The 16,324-nt window shown below is 38.1% G+C and overlaps 1 protein-coding gene across 4 annotated transcripts in view; it reads right to left on the minus strand.

The window, feature by feature from the left end:
• SEC22A (SEC22 homolog A, vesicle trafficking protein) overlaps window positions 1-16,324 on the minus strand; it is a 74,575-nt gene that overhangs the window by 23,658 nt on the left and 34,593 nt on the right. For all 4 annotated transcript variants that reach the window (XM_033211006.1, XM_033211009.1, XM_033211008.1 and 1 more), the window contains exon 6: window positions 5,252-5,367. In XM_033211006.1, coding sequence (XP_033066897.1) covers window positions 5,252-5,367 — 116 coding nt within the window. The remainder of the gene's footprint in view (window positions 1-5,251; window positions 5,368-16,324) is intronic.

A 16,324-nucleotide genomic window follows, 5' to 3' on the forward strand; every position in this document is an offset into this window, starting at 1 on the left:
ACCACCAGAGTTGTGACGAACTATTTTAAATAAAAAACAACAACAACAACAAAAATCTCTTTAAGTTTCTAGGGAAACTGAAATCTAACATGGGGCAGGAAGAAGTTGCAATGTCCTGCAAAATGTTCAGTCTCCCCCACAAACATATTTACCTTTACTTTGCTTGAAATGTTTGTTGCTTAAAAATCTACTAATTAAGTTAACGAAAGTTGTTTTTTTTCTGCTTACATAACAGGTGCTAATAAATATTATTTAAAATGTGAGTGAAATATTCATGATTCAAAAATTAAAAATAATATATAAAAGATACATATAAATATATACCAGCAAAAGTCTCATTCCCACCAATTTTCCATCTGTCCAGTTCCCAACATGTTCATTAGTCTCTTATCTTTCTAGAGTTTCTTTATGCAAATTAAAATATATTGTTGTTCCACCAAGCTATCCTAGGTGAGGAGACTTGGGCTGAGCTGGCAGGGACTGGTGGGTGCTAGGCCAGAGGACCTGGTATGGCTGTCTCTCACTGGCTTTCTCAAAATGGCCATTGTTCTGAGAGGGCATAAATTTGTACATGTAACCTTGAAACATGAATTCCTGATTTCAGGCTCCATTATGGTGGGAACTCTAATATCCTCACCTGGCCTGTGTGCAGGGGAAGGCTCAGTCCCTCCACAGCAAGAGAAGGCCCAATCCACTGCTTCCTAAGAATGGGCTGGGCAAAACAGGTTCTACTGTAACTGCCAAGTGGAGCAACACCTAACTAAAGAATATCAAAGCCCAGAGGGAGAATATTCCTCCCTTTCCAGTTTTCCTCCAATTTCTTCTTTTTTTTTCTCTTTTTAATTGAGACAGAGTCTCACTTTGTCATCAGGCTGAGTGCAGTGGCGTGATCTCAGCTCACTGCAACTTCGCCTTCCACGTTCAAGCAATTTTCCTGCCTCAGCCTCCCAAATAGCTGGGACTATAGGTGCGCGCCACCAGACCCAGCTAATTTTTGTATTTTCAGTAGAGATGGGGTTTCACCATGCTGGCCAAGATGGTTTCAATCTCTTGACCTCGTGATCCACCTGCCTCAGCCTCCCAAAGTGCTGGGATTATAGGGGTGAGCCACTGCGCCCGGACCCTCCAACTTCTTATTATGGAGAAAGTCTATGTTTTAATGATGGATTTTTAAAATAGACTGTTTAAGAGCAGTTTTAGGTCTACAGAAAATTAAGCAGAGAGTTCCACATAGTTTTCTTCTCTCCTCTGCCCCTGATTTCTGACAAAGAGCTCCTAAAACCCTTGTAAATAAAGATGCTAGGAGACTCGTTTCCATATCTGATCTTTTTTGTTTTGTTTCCTATATTTGGTCATTGACCCTGGTGTTGACACAGGGTCCTTTGTAATTTCTTGAGTGATAAGAACATGTGAGGCTGGACAAGGTGGCTCACACCTGTAATCCCAGCACTTTGGGAGGTCAAGGCGGGTGGATCACTGGAGGTCAGGAGTTCGAGACCAGCCTGACCAACATGGTGAAACCCCATCTCTACTAAAAATACAAAATCAGCCGGGCATGGTGCTGCACATCTGTAATCCCAGTTACTCAGGAGGCTGAGGCAGGAGAATCGCTTGAACCTGGGAGGCAGAGGCTGCAGTGAGCCGAGATCGTGCCATTGCCCTCCAGCCTGGGCAACAGGACGAGACTCCATCTCATTCATTCATTCATTCATATATATATATATATATACATACACACACACACACACACACACACACACACAGCATCTGACACAGAACTCCTAAATCCCTTGGAATTTCCCAGGTAATAAGAACATCTTTTATTCTAATCAGGTAATTCTTGGTGGGATCCTAGATGGGGGCTGGTTACCACAAAGACCAAGCCATGATTAGAAGCTAATAACTTTAAGTCCGACCCCCACCCTCTGGGGAGGGGAGAGAAACTAGAGATTGAATTAATAATCAATCATGCCTACATGAAGAACCCTCCATAAAAATCCCAAAAGATGGGGTTCACAGAACTTCTGGGTGGGTACCATGTGCCAGGAAGGTGACAAGCCCCAACTCCATGAGGATAGAAGTTCCTGTGCTCAGGACTCTTTTAGACCTTCCCCTATGTACCTCTTCATGGCTATTCACCTTTATTCTTTGTAATTTCCTTTATAATAAACCAGTAAACATATTTCCCTGAGTTCTGTGAACCACTCTAGTAGATTACTGAATCCAAGGAGGGGGTTGTGGGAACTTCCAATTGGTGACAACCTGAACTTGCAACTAGCATCTGAGGTGGGAGCATTCTCGTGGGACTGAACTCTTTACCTGTTATGTCTGGGTTAACTCCAGGCAGATAGTATTAAAAGTGATGCGAATTAAGGGACACCTAGCTGGTACTGGGGAATTTGTTGATGTGAGAAAACCTCCCACACATCTCGTGTCAAAAATGAAGTTCTGGAAGTATTGAGAATCATGAGAGTACAGAAGCAAACAGTCTGTTTTTCCCTATACACCAGGTGCTTGCTTTTCCACATGAACTTTAGAATCACTATTAATATCCATAAAATAACCTGTTGAAATTTTGATTGGGATTGTACTGAATCCACAGGCCAAGTTAGGAAGAAATGACACCTAAACAATATTGAGTCTCCCTGTTTATAAATATGGAATATCTCTCCATTTATTTAGATCTTGATTTATTTGATCAGAGTTTTATCATTTTTCTCATAAAGATCTTGTACATACATTGTTAGATTTATTCTGAAGTGTCTCTTTTTGTTTGGTGTACATCACTATACATGGTATTGTATTTTTAATTTCAAATTTTAATTCTTTGTAGGTATATAGGAAAGCAATTGAGTCTTGTCTATTAACTTCATATCCTGCAGTCTTGCTATAATTACTTATTAATTCCAGGCTTTGGTTATTGTTGTTGATTTAGGGCATATTCTACATAGAAAAAGAATCAACAATATTCTACATAGTCATGTCATCTGTGAACAAAGACAGCTTTATTTTTCCCTTCCTAATCTGTATATCTTTTATTTCCTATTCTCATCTTATTGCATCAACTAGAACTTCCAGTATGACGTTGGACAGAGTGGTAAGTAGGGACATCCTTGCCCTGTTCCTAATCTTAGGGGGAAGCATCAGTTTGTCACCATTAAAGATGATGTTAGCTGTAGGTTCTTTCAATAGATGCTGTTTACCAAATTGAGGATGTTTCCCTCTATTCCTAGTTTGCTTCAAGATTTTATGATGTATGGGGTTTGGATTTTGTCAAATGCTTTTTCTGTACCTACTGATATGATCAGGTGATTTTTCTTCTTTAGCCTGTTGATGTGATGGATTAATTGGCTTCTAAGAGTGACTAGCCCTGCATACCTGGGATAAATTCTACTTGGTTGTGGTGTTATTTTTGCACATTGTTGGATACAATTTGATAGTATTTTGTTGAGGATTTTCTATCTATATTCATGGTCTGTAAAGTCGTCTTTTTAAAATGTATAATAGGCTGAGAAATCTCAGAGCTGTCAGTCAGTTACACTTAAGTGGTAATTAATCAGATTATTGTTCTTGCGAAACCTAAAACTCTATCAATTGCAATGGGCCAGAGACATTACTGATCAGAGGGAAGACAAGGAACAATAAAGAAACAAGGTAGGCTTTAGCCCGTTGCAGTATCTCAAAAGCATAAAAGCTGTAATTTATACTACTTTCCTCAGTTTTTAAGTTTTAAATCAGAGGAGAAAAAAAGAAATCAGCCCAAGAGGAGGGATATAATATCTGAGTGGCTGAAATAAATTATTGTTCCCTTAAACTGGTTTTGTGAAATACAATAGCCTTGTCTGAATTTTAACTTAAAGGTAATGTAGTCTAAGCCCCAGGTTCCGTAACTTGTATACTGTTTTATAAGTCAAAGATAGTGAGGCTCTGCGGTGGTCAATATTTTCTCTACCCAAGCCCAAGCCTGCTTTGCCAACAACTCTTCACACCCCTATACTACTGTTATTTCTACTATGTTGAGTACAAAAAAAAAAAAAGAAAAAAAAAGAGTATCTTATTTATAAGCTTTTTCTATCAGCAATCTCCAAATTGCCTTTGTTTCTTCTTTTTGTAAGGTAATCTAAACAGCTGAAAACTGAACTCCTTCTGCTGGAATAAATCTGATCTGGCATGTGGATAGGAAATAGGCCAAGGGAAGGCAGCCGGCTGTCCAGTGCCTAAAAGGGGAGAGGAGCTTTAACCTGCGGGTAAAGGGTGTTTGGAAGAGGAATGAGGAAGTCATAACATATCCTTTAGGAACAAGCTCTGCTGCTGAAACCTGTGATGTCATCTGCTGTTGGCTTTACATGGCTAAATAGATGCAGAAAGATACCCTCTGAGGGTTCCCCAAAGTAACAGCAATTTAAAAACAGAATATAAAGTATGCTGAGTGGATTTTTACAAATGGTATTCTGTACTTAATGCTGACCAACGAAAGAGGACTGATTCATAATGTGGGAGTGTCAAGAGTCCTTCAGAGGAAGTGAATAGAAATACAGGAAAGGAAAGCTGTGCAGTCTCAAATGTGCTAAACTTGAAGAAAATTTCAAAAAGTTTACAAAAAGTGTAAGAGAAAAAATTAGTACATTCTGATAGCTATAGTTTCTGAAAAGAACTCCACTTGAAAATGAAATAGCTAGAAATATCTGAATAAATTTGTGGTTTTCCAGGAAGCTCAAGTTTTAAGAAACCACTAACAAAAAAAGAAAAAGGAGCAGATGAACTAAGTAGGGAATATGCAGAAGTGGAACAAACACAGCCCACGTGTGCCCTCTTCATTCTTCCGCTGCTGTCTGTCTGGTCAGATCTTCCAGGGCCTGCTCAACTCTCCTCCACAAAACCTTCCTTCTCTAATCCTGATTATACTGACCTCTCCCCCTTCCCAACTCTGTGTATTTGGCAATTACTTCCTTGCCTCCCCAGTTCAACTTTCAGTTATGAAACTGCAAGGCCTATGTCACACACATCTTGGGGTCCCCAGAGTGCCTATAGTGCCTGCTAAAGAGCAGATGATAAATAAACATGTGACGATGGAATCAAAGAAGCCAACAGTGCTTTTAGAAGAAAGGAGGCTAAAGCAGCTATAAAAAAAAACCACAGATTTTGAGCTTGCACTGTAAATTATACTAATACCCAATCCAATTCAAATCAATTATGTAACAAGTAGAATGAACAGGCACAGTCACCTGAAATTGCAAAAATAGCACAGTACCTGCAGGAGACTTTCTATAGCATGAAAGCCTCGAATTAAATTCAGAGCTCCACATAAAAGACTAAGGATAAATCCTACAATCCCTGACAGAGTTGCTGGTTCCAGTCGCTGGTGAGCTGGAAAATAAAATAAATAGTTAGAAATGAACACCAATACCTCACAAAGATGAATTTAGGTAAAACAGAAATTCACTGCTCAACTTAAATGGGTCAAACAGATACTTCATAGAATTATTTAACAACATATATTCACAATTAAATACTGTTATAAAATGAAAAATGCTTGACAACATAAAAGCTTCATTTCCCTGAAAAGTTAACTTTTCTTTTTTTTTTTTTGAGACAGGGTCACGATCACAGCCCCTTACAAGCCTCAAACTCCAGGACTCAAGCGACCCTCGTGCCTCAGATTCCTGACTCTCTACGATTACAGGCATGTGCCTCCGTGCCTGGCTAATTTTTTCTTTCTTTTTTATTATTATACTTTAAGTTCTAGGTTACATGTGCACAACATGCAGGTTACATATGTATACATGTGCCATGTTGGTGTGCTGCACCCATTAACTTGTCATTTACATTAGGTATATCTCCTAATGCTATCCCTCCCCCCTCCCCACAATAGGACCCGGTGTGTGTTGTTCCCCTTCCTGTGTCCAAGTGATCTCATTGTTCAATTCCCACCTATGAGTGAGAACATGCGGTATTTGGTTTTCTGTTCTTGTGATAGTTTGCTGAGAATGATGGTTTCCAGCTGCATCCATGTCCCTACAAAGGACACAAACTCATCCTTTTTTTATGACTGCATAGTATTCCATGGTGTATATGTGCCATATTTTCTTAATGCAGTCTGTCACTGATGGACATTTGGGTTGATTCCAAGTCTTTGCTATTGTGAATAGTGCCGCAATAAACATACATGTGCATGTGTCTATTTTTGTAGAGACAGGGCCTCACTATGTTGCCCAGATTGATCTTCAACTCCCAGCCTCAAGTGATCCTCTGGCCTTGGCCTCCCAAAGTGCTGGTATTACAGGCATGAGACACTGCATCTGGCCTTTCTCTACATTTTTAACAAAGACATGTAACTTGCATTTGGGATAGACAGTGCTAAGGAATGCTCACAACTGGCAGCAAATCATTTAGAAAAAACTTTACTGCATAAATATGTCTACTATTTGCAAGTAGGTGCAAGTATTTGTAAAGGTGACTTTGCTTGGAAATTCATTGAATAATTCTACTTTTGCTGACAATGCTTAGGAAACATTTTTAAGTACAAACACAGCTTACTTTTAAAGAAAACTTTCCCTTATCTGGGTTCTAGGGCTATATCACTGGATATGTGTGAAAGCTCATATATAATCAGCAACCTGAACTCCAAAACAGAATAGTGTCTTATAGCTATGAAGTTCCTGGTCCTCTGAATAACACTGGAAGGTAAAAATGATAAAACACCAGCTGAAGAATTGACCATTTTATTTTCATAAATACATTCCGTTATCTTCCAGGGTTTCAGCAGCATAAGAGTTATACAATAGCTTCCCTTCATCATCATCTTACGCTTAATAGAATTAACAATAGGGTCTACATGAAAACACAAAACTAAATACATAATCATCTAGACCTCAAACGGGAGACAGAGGGAAAGAGAAGACAACAGAATCACATTTAGAGTATTTTATTTAAATCACTGAAGTGTAAACGCCCTAACAATTAAGTTAATGAGGTGGAACATTAATATAAGGGCGGGCTTATATCTCTGCAACTTATATTCAGCCATTACAGCAGAATATCTTCCCTAAACGGTTACAAAAACACAAGAATCCACATATCACAAAAAAGTATTTATTCCCCAAGTCCAGCAGAAAGTGCTTATATAACATTTTCTTAAACTTCTTTGGTGCCCAAGCTGCCTGCTCTCAATTTCCTTGAGATTTTACTATGACAATAGAAAATTAAATGTCTCTATCCAACATTGCTTCCAAGTGTTATATCACTAAAGAAAAAAAAAAAATTCACAATTTAAAAATCTATCTAATTGGTCTATACATTAATTATGTTTTGCAGCCTCCCTCCCTACCCCTTTTCAGTAGTGAGTAAGGGAGAACTGGCCTGTACTAAAAAAGGAAATTCTTAATATAGGTCTCAAGAATAAAACCACCTGGCAACTGAATAGGTTATATAAATCATACTCCAAAGTATATAAAACAAGTTTACCTTACCAAAAACCTCAAATAATATTCTGTATTATAACTAAAAAACCTTAGCTTTTTCAGTCAAGTAAGGTGTAGCCATTATTCAATGGAAAAATACTACCATTTTAGTGCATTGATGAATACCTATTTAAGAAATAAAAAATTGGCCGGGCGCGGTGGCTCAAGCCTGTAATCCCAGCACTTTGGGAGGCCGAGACGGGCGGATCACGAGGTCAGGAGATCGAGACCCTCCTGGCTAACATGGTGAAACCCTGTCTCTACTAAAAATACAAAAACTAGCCGAGCGAGGTGGCGGGCGCCTGTAGTCCCAGCTACTCGGGAGGCTGAGGCAGGAGAATGGCATAAACCCGGGAGGCGGAGCTTGCAGTGAGCTGAGATCCGGCCACTGCACTCCAGTCCGGGCGACAGAGTGAGACTCCGCCTCAAAAAAAAAAAAAAAAAAAAAAAAAAGAAATAAAAAATACATATATGTAAATTAAATATTCTTAAATTTCTAACATTTGCCTCTTAGCCTTAGAACACTCTTTATAATGATAGTATACCACTTATAAATTATTTCAAAATGACCAAAAATATTTAAAGGCATAAAAGCCTTTAAAAATCATAAGCCTCCTTTAACAAGAACACAGTACACCTTTGATGAAGGACAGGCTGGCGCTGTGCCAAATCACTGTGGGGAAGAAATTCTAGAGATTCCCCCACTTCCACCCCCACCCACTTCCCAGGTTCTGTGGCTTGTACCTTGAGAAGTTATCAAGAGAATACTTCATCTGCCCACAATATAAGAAGGTGACACTCCTTAAGAATAATTTCTCATTTTAACAAACTGAACTAGATATTAACCACATTTTAATGTATTGGCTATTTATGCTATTTTTTTACTTCAGTACAACAGATTTTAGATCCACTATTATCCAAAAATGCTTAATTTGGCACTATTCTAGGTACTATAATATTTGGTGTACAGTATTTGTAACAATAACAAATGACAGCCAGTGTAGAAAAACAATAATTTTGCTGAATCCAAAGCAGTGTCACCTGGTCAGTTTTTGTTTCATTTTGCTTTTGTTATTATTGCCTTCTGCTACAATGTCTTTTCTTTAGTCTTTTTGAACCCAAGGATGGCATGTTGATAACACAATTAAATGTTTCTGAAAATGTACCAATGGTTTATGGAGACTCTGCAAAAGTTCCTAAAGAAGTAAGAATAAATCCCTTGGAAACAAAGGGCTATTGGTTTCAGTAAATTAATATATTTATTCAGTAAATACTTTCTGGCCTGGTTCTGTGTAAGATGCTATGCTTTAGAAGATACAAAAATTGAATTACATGTTCCGTCCTCAAGGCACTTCTAGTCTTTTATAAAAGAGATAAAACAGATAAGTATATGAAAGTAATAAGCATTCTAATCTAAGCTAAAAGAGGCAAGGAATGATGAAGTTGAAAGATAAAGTAAGGGAAGGGTGGTGACTAGAACCAGGAAAGATCTTTGAAGATAGATAAAATGTAGTCAGGTACAAAGGAGAAGAAATGCATTCCACGCAGAGAAAAGAACGTGAATGTGATGGAGATGAACATGGGAGAAACAAATAACAAAAGCATCAACTACTACTACTACTACCAACAGTGACTGCTCTCAACACGCCAGGCACCAAGTGCTTTATATACTTGGTCTCACTTTATCCTTTCAACAACCCAATGCAGTAGGCACTATAATTTATCCTGCTCCCCTCCCCCAGAATAGGAAAGGTTTAGGGACATTAAATAATTTGCTCAAGGGCACAAAGTAAGTACGTGAACTGGATTTAGATGCTTCTGGAATTCATGTTCTCAGCCATTCTGCTATAGGACATTGCTAGTGGTTTGGTTTGGCTCAAAGCGATGTTTGTGAAAAGTGGGGAGAAATAAAGTCAGAAAGGGAGGTGGACACAAATTGATAGATAGTATACAATTCTAGGCTAACAATTATGGAAAATTAGACAATAGGGAACCACTGAAGAACAAGAGTCTCATATGATGAAGGTTATACTTAAAGAAAATTATTAATGGGTTGTAAAGAGATCAAAAGTAAGGGAGGGAGAAATAATATTTTTCTGAGTACCTTCTCACTAAGCACACATTGTCCCATTTACCCTTCAGAACTGCATACTTCATTGATGAGGTAGAAATGACTAACTTCTCTGTGACTGAACTGGAATGACTAATTTTTCTGTGCCTAAACTTCCTCATCTGTAAAGTAAGATTAAATAAGTTTCTATAAGTCAGCCAGCCAGAAGGACCATCTTCACAATTAGCACTTAGGTCTATCTGACTGCAGAGCCCATGCTCTTTCTACAATTCTACATTAGGAAGTTTGTGGGAGAGTCACTGCAAAAGACTGACTGAAATCAGGGCCTGAATCAGAATAGTCACAGTAGAAATGGGAATCTGAGCGCTTGGGAGTTCATTAAATAATAAAGCTAAAATTAAATAATAAAAAAAAAGAAATGGGGGAAAAAGAAAGAAGTGAGATGTCATGGAGGTTAAAATTATTAGACTTGGCAACTAATTAGATATGGCAAACAGAAGGGGAAAAAATTCAAAGAAATGTTGAGGTTTTACCTCTAGGTGATCGGAAAGATGAGGGTACTTAGCAACAGATCCACAGGAAGAAACTTAAGTTCGATAAAAAATGGGGACATTTTAAACATCATATTTGAGGTGATGGTGGGCCATGTTTAACAAGCAACTGAAGAATGGAATAGCAGTAGAGCTGGAAAAGCAGAAGAGGTCTGCAGCTGAAGGGAAAGGTTTAAATGAGGATCAAGGAAAGAAGCAGGCCAAGGGAAATCCTTGGTAAACACTGTCAGAAGGGATGGAAGAAGAGTCAGGGAAGGCAGATGCAGGAGAATCAAGAGAAACCTAGGAAGGAGAGACATCAAGAAGAAACACGTGGCTAACAGTGCCTATAGATAGGCCACAAAAATCTGACCTTAAAGTAAAAAGTCTTAGACTTAATGACCAGGAGATGCTCGTTGATTCTCCTTAAAAAAAAAAAAAAAATTCAGAAAAGTGGTTGTGGGCTTTTTAGAGCTCACAAATAAGTGACAACATGCAATGTTTGTCTTTCTGTGCCTGGCTTATTTCACTTAAAGATCTCCAGTTCCCTCTATGCTGTTGCAAATGACTGGATCTCATCTTTTTTACGGCTGAGTAGTACTCCATTGTGTATATGAACCACATTTTCCTTACCAAATTCAGATTGCAAGAGATTGAACAACTGGTGATGTTAAGAGGTGGAAGCATTACGTAAATACTACTGAAGTTAAAGGAGAGAAAAACAGGATGAAAGCTTAACAGAGATAACAGGATTGAGAAAATAATTCTTTTTTCCCCTACAATGTCAGAGGGAGGGAGGCAGACTTGAATACATACATAGGTGGAATGAAATAATTTAGTGAAGATGAAATAGAAGAATCAAGAAAAAGGAAAAATAATTGATGAAGCAAAGTCCCAGAATACTCCTATGAGGATTCAAAGAGATAGTACCTTTAGAAATCTCAAAGATGCCCAAAATGCCTAGGAAAACAGTCTGTGGAAGATAAGAGAGAAATTTCAGGTCAGTTCCATCTAAATGAGCCTAATTTATTACTGAAGTATGACTGAATGAGACTAACAGTCTGGCACAAAAACACACTATTCTTTTCATCAGTGAAGCCCTTCTTTATCATCACCATCTATAAAAATCATGCATATCCTTCAAGGCTCCAAGATCTGAAAGTGTCTTCCTTCTTACCTCTTTTGGAGCATGTATCACATTCTACTATGTGTTTTACTTATTGGATTGTATTTCCCTTTCCCATTCTGAGTACAGTTAATGGGTTTACTATATTTCTAAAAAATGCTTCCACAAAATTTAGCATAATACTTTACAGAAAAAAAATGATAAACACCTGTTGGATTATGAGGGGTGGGTGTGTGTGTGTGTGTAAGAAAGAGAGATTAGTAAATCTATTTGGCTTGTGGGCACTAGCCAAAACAGAGCAGCATTTTCAGGCAACTGACAAATTATCTAGAAAATGATAAAAGAGATTAAAAATATACAAGTGTCAGAGAAACTGACAGAAGTGTTTCTATCAGTTTAAACCCTAAATTTAGGGTTTTATGAAGTTTTCTTTTTTAAAGCACAACATAAAAGTAAAAAGACTAACAACACTAAATATTGGTGAAGATGTGGAGTAATCAAAATGCTTATAAATTGCTTGTTGGAAATAAAATGGTACAACTACTTCACAAAACTGGCAGTTTCTTAAGAGTTAAACAGGCAACCTTTTGACCTATCAATTCCACTCCTAATATTTACTCAAGGGAAATGAAAATACATGTCAACAAAAGGATGAATGTTCATAGTAGCTTTATGTACTACTAATAATAAAAACTGTACTAGTAATAATAAAAACTGAAGTTTATGTCCATCAGCAAGAGAATAAACAAATAAATTGTGGTACATTCATACAATGGAATACTGCTCAGGAATAAAAAGGAACAAATTACTGAGACAGGCAACATGTATGTATAACAAAAGAAGCTGAACACAATGGTCACATAATGTAGTCTTTTTTTATATAAAGTTCTGGAACAAAACAAAGTTCCAGTGGAAAAAAACAAAAACAGTGGTTGTCTAGAGGATGGTGGAAATTGACTGAAAAGGGACACAAAGAAACTTTATGGGGGAGATGGAAATGTCCTATATTGTGATAAGGGCGTTTATTAATCATGCCTTTTTATTCTGTATTTTTGATGCTTTGACCTCTTGGGCCTTGCTAGCCCTGAAGAACTGCCTCTCCCAGGGATAGCTAATTCCTAGGGATGGCAAACAACTCGCCTGAGTCCGCCTTTCATATGCATTCCAATCAATCCAGACTCACGCTACCAACCAACTCTTCTACAAGGCTCTCATCAGACTCAGGGCCATTTCCCTATCCCAATCATCCCAGGGCCAGGTATCAGACAATTAGAGATAGAACCTATGCCCCAGAGTCCATTGAAATTATTCCAACTAGCCAATCTTAAAACCTCCTTACCCTGCCTCACCCATTCCTTACCACCAAAGCCACAATAAAAGTTCTTGCCCACATTTTCCTCCTGACCCACATTGGTACATCCTTGTGTGCTCCCTTCTCTAGGGATCAGTGAGTATAACAAACTATCTTTTCTATGACAGTCATCTCTTCCTCACCATACCTGAGTAATAATGAAACATATACTTTAAAACGGGGTGGACATAGCAAAGATTTGTGCATTTTAATATATGTGAATCTCCCTTAAAAAAATGTAGAAATAAATTACTGAGTGGATGAGTGGGGAGCAGGTAGAAGTACAGATGAAAGAAGAATGGCAAAATGTTGATATAGTTGGTAATAGTTGGGTACATGAGAGTTAATCATACCATTCCGTTTATTTATACTATTCTGTTTACTTTGAAATTTTCCATAATAAACAGTTTTAAAAGAAGTAAAAGCAGAACACAGTACCCTTCATTTCACATTTTAAAACCATGAACAACATCTGTAGACTTCAGAACAGGGTAAGTATGGCAAGATAAAAACACTCATGCCAGACTGTGGGGAGAGGATCAAAAGACCGGAAAGAGAAAAAGTCAAGAAACACAAAAAAGATATTGAGAGTAAGGTACTGTAACAGAGGGAGGAAAAACCTGAAAAATGATGTTTATCAAGTAACTATTAACCAGATTCTAAAATAAACTGAATAGTTTTATTTAGAAGTTCCAAAACATAAACATATATTTTAACTTGGGGACTATAAAAAATATTATGTAGGCTTGGTCTGAATTAAAAGTAAATTTAAAGTTATATTTAAAAAAGTTCTAGGCTGGGCGCGGTGGTGCACGCCTGCAATCCTAGCACTTTGAGAGGCCAAGGTTGGCAGATCATGAGGTCAGGAGTTAGAGACCAGATGTGGCCAACATGGTGAAACCCTGTCTCTACTAAAAATACAAAAATTAGCCAGGCATGGTGGCATGCTCCTATAATCCCAGCTACTCGGGAGGCTGAGGCAGAAGAATTGCTTGAACCTGGGAGGTGGAGGTTGCAGCGGGCCAAGACTGTGCCACTGCACTCAAGCCTGCTGGGCGACAGAGCATGACTCCATTTCAAAAATAAAACTAAAGTAAGTTCTACTTGTGAGTTTCTTTTAAAACTTTTTTTTTTTTTTTGAGACAAGATCTCACTCTGTCACCCAGGCTGGAGTATAGTGGCTTGATCAAGGCTCACTGCAGCCTCAACCTCTCAGGCTCAAGCAATCCTCCTGCCTTAGCCTTTCTAGTAGCTGGGACTACAGTCATGTGCCACCACACCTAGCTAATCTTTTAATTTTTTGTAGAAACAGGGTCTTGCTTTGTTATCCAGGCTGGTCTCAAACTCTTAAGTTCAAGCCATCCTCCCGCCCTGACCTCCTCAAGTGCTGGGATTACAGGCATGAACTACTGCACCTGGCCCCTCTTCCTTAAAACAGTAACAAATACCAGACTCTCCCCATTTTCCAAGTGTCTAATGTTTGGTGATCCAGGATGTCACTGCAGGTCAGGGTGGGGACTTACGGAAGTCAGGTGATACATGGAGTTTCTAACAGAGTCCACGTCCTGGTGAGTCAGGTTGGACCCCCACCCCTAATTTAGGTTATATTCCTGAATCCTTAGTGTTTATTAATGAACAGATATCTTTTGCAATACTGACTCCCAGACCCATGGAATTAGAGAAGGAAGGGCCAATGGAAGTTTTGGAGCTCCCCCAACCCAAATATCAACAAGGTAATTACAGCCATCAGTGCCACCATCCAAGGCTTAAAAGACATATAGGTAGTAACTCCTATTATATTCCCATTTAACTCTCCAGTATGTTTCCCAAATGGATGTGTCTTGGAGGACGACTGTAGGTTTCAACTGCATGTGCTTTTCCAAATGCAGTCTTCTTACAGAACAAAACAATTCATTCTCTGATCTGTAGGTACTCATTTGGTAACACATTTTTCTCTATCCTGATAAACAGAGAAAAATCAGAAGCATTTTACTTTTATCTGATAAAGATATCAGTATATTTACCATACTGTCACAAGGTTATGTCAACTCTGTGCCAGAGATTAGCAGACAGCACAGGTTGGCAAATTATGACCCACAGACTAAATTTAGCTCACCACCTATTTTTGTAAATAAAGTTTTATTGCCTCACAGCCTCACTCATTCTTTTATATTACACCTATGGCTACTTTCATGTGTTACACCAGCAGAGGCCATATGACCAGCAAAACCTAGAGACTGAATGTTTTCGCTGCTAATATCAGGATCAGGAAAAATACACAGATATCTATTCTTGCCACTGCATTCTTTGAGGATATTTTTGTAAAGCACAGAATTCTACATTTGCAGTTACGTTCTTTCATCCTTTCAAAGTTATCATTAAGTTGTCTTCTGGCTTCCATTGTTTCTATCAGATCGTGCGTGTGTGTGTGTGTGTGTGTGTGTGTGTGTGCATGTGCGCGCGTGCGCATTTCTGATGATCTTTGTTCATGTAGTGTAGTCTCTTAAGGTGCTTAATTATCTATGATTGTTTGCCAAACATTTTATTTTCAAAATCTTGTTGTAGACATAATTTGAAGCTTATGACACTATCTTCTTCCAAGAAAGATATTTGATTGCTTCTGCCAGGACCTTTGGAGAATTAGCACAGTAGAATCACCTCACTCCAATTTTAGAGAACAGTATGATTCAAAACTAAGCTCACCCATATTCCTAGGGTGCAAAAAATCTGAGGTCATAAACCAAAGCTGGAGAGATGCTCATAAGGTTCACCATCTTGGCAGACCCTGTTCTCTAATCTGTCAACTGCTCTCTCCAAAATGGGTAAAAGCACCAAAGGAAAAAGTAGCTCTGAACACTGAGCTCATCTCCCTGGGCCTCCATCCTACTCTGCATCCCACTAATTCTCAGAAATCTTGTTGGATCTCCAGAGATATCAGGAAGATTATATAGGATTAAATTCTATATTAGATTAAACACATATTCTATAGAATATATACATTTCATTGAGCTTTTCTCCATGTACTCAGTGGGACTGGTGATCTGAATTACCTACTCCATCACTACTAGAACTGGAAGTCTTCAAAGTAATAAGTGAATTTATTAGTGATTTTAAAAATTGAAATATAATCCACATTCAATAAAATTCATACTTTTAAAACACACAATTCAGGAGTTTTTCGTATACTCACAGAGTTGTACAACAATCATAAATACCTAATTCCATATTTTCGTCACCCCCAAAAGAAACCTTGTACCTATTAGTAGTAGTCACTGCCTATTTCCCTCCATTCCTCTAGCTCCTGTCAATCATTAATCTACTTCCTGTCTCTCCGGATTTGCCTATTCTGGACATTTCATATAAAGAGAATGATTAATATGTGACCTTTTTATGATTGACTTCTTTCATTTAGCATAATGTTTTTAAGGTTCGTAGATGTTGTTTTATATATATCTGTATTTTATTCCCTTTTATGGCTGAATAATAATACACTATATGGATATACCACATTTTATTTATCCACTCATCAGTTGATGGACAGTTGGGTGTCCACACTTTTTGGCTTTGAATAATGCTGCTATTCATGAATTATTTTGCATAATGCTATATTCATACACACATTTTTGTGAGGACATATGTTTGCATTTCTCTGGGGTATAACTAAGAGTAGAATTGCTGGACTATACGGTAACTCTTTTTAACTTTTTGAGGAACTTCCAAACTGTTTTCCAAAGTGACTGCATAATTTTACAACCCCACTAGCAAAGTATGGGGGTTCCAATTTCT

This window comes from Trachypithecus francoisi, unplaced genomic scaffold, assembly GCF_009764315.1.
Source record: "Trachypithecus francoisi isolate TF-2019V2 unplaced genomic scaffold, Tfra_2.0 Lachesis_group0, whole genome shotgun sequence".
In the NCBI taxonomy this organism is placed as follows: Eukaryota; Metazoa; Chordata; class Mammalia; order Primates; family Cercopithecidae; genus Trachypithecus; species Trachypithecus francoisi.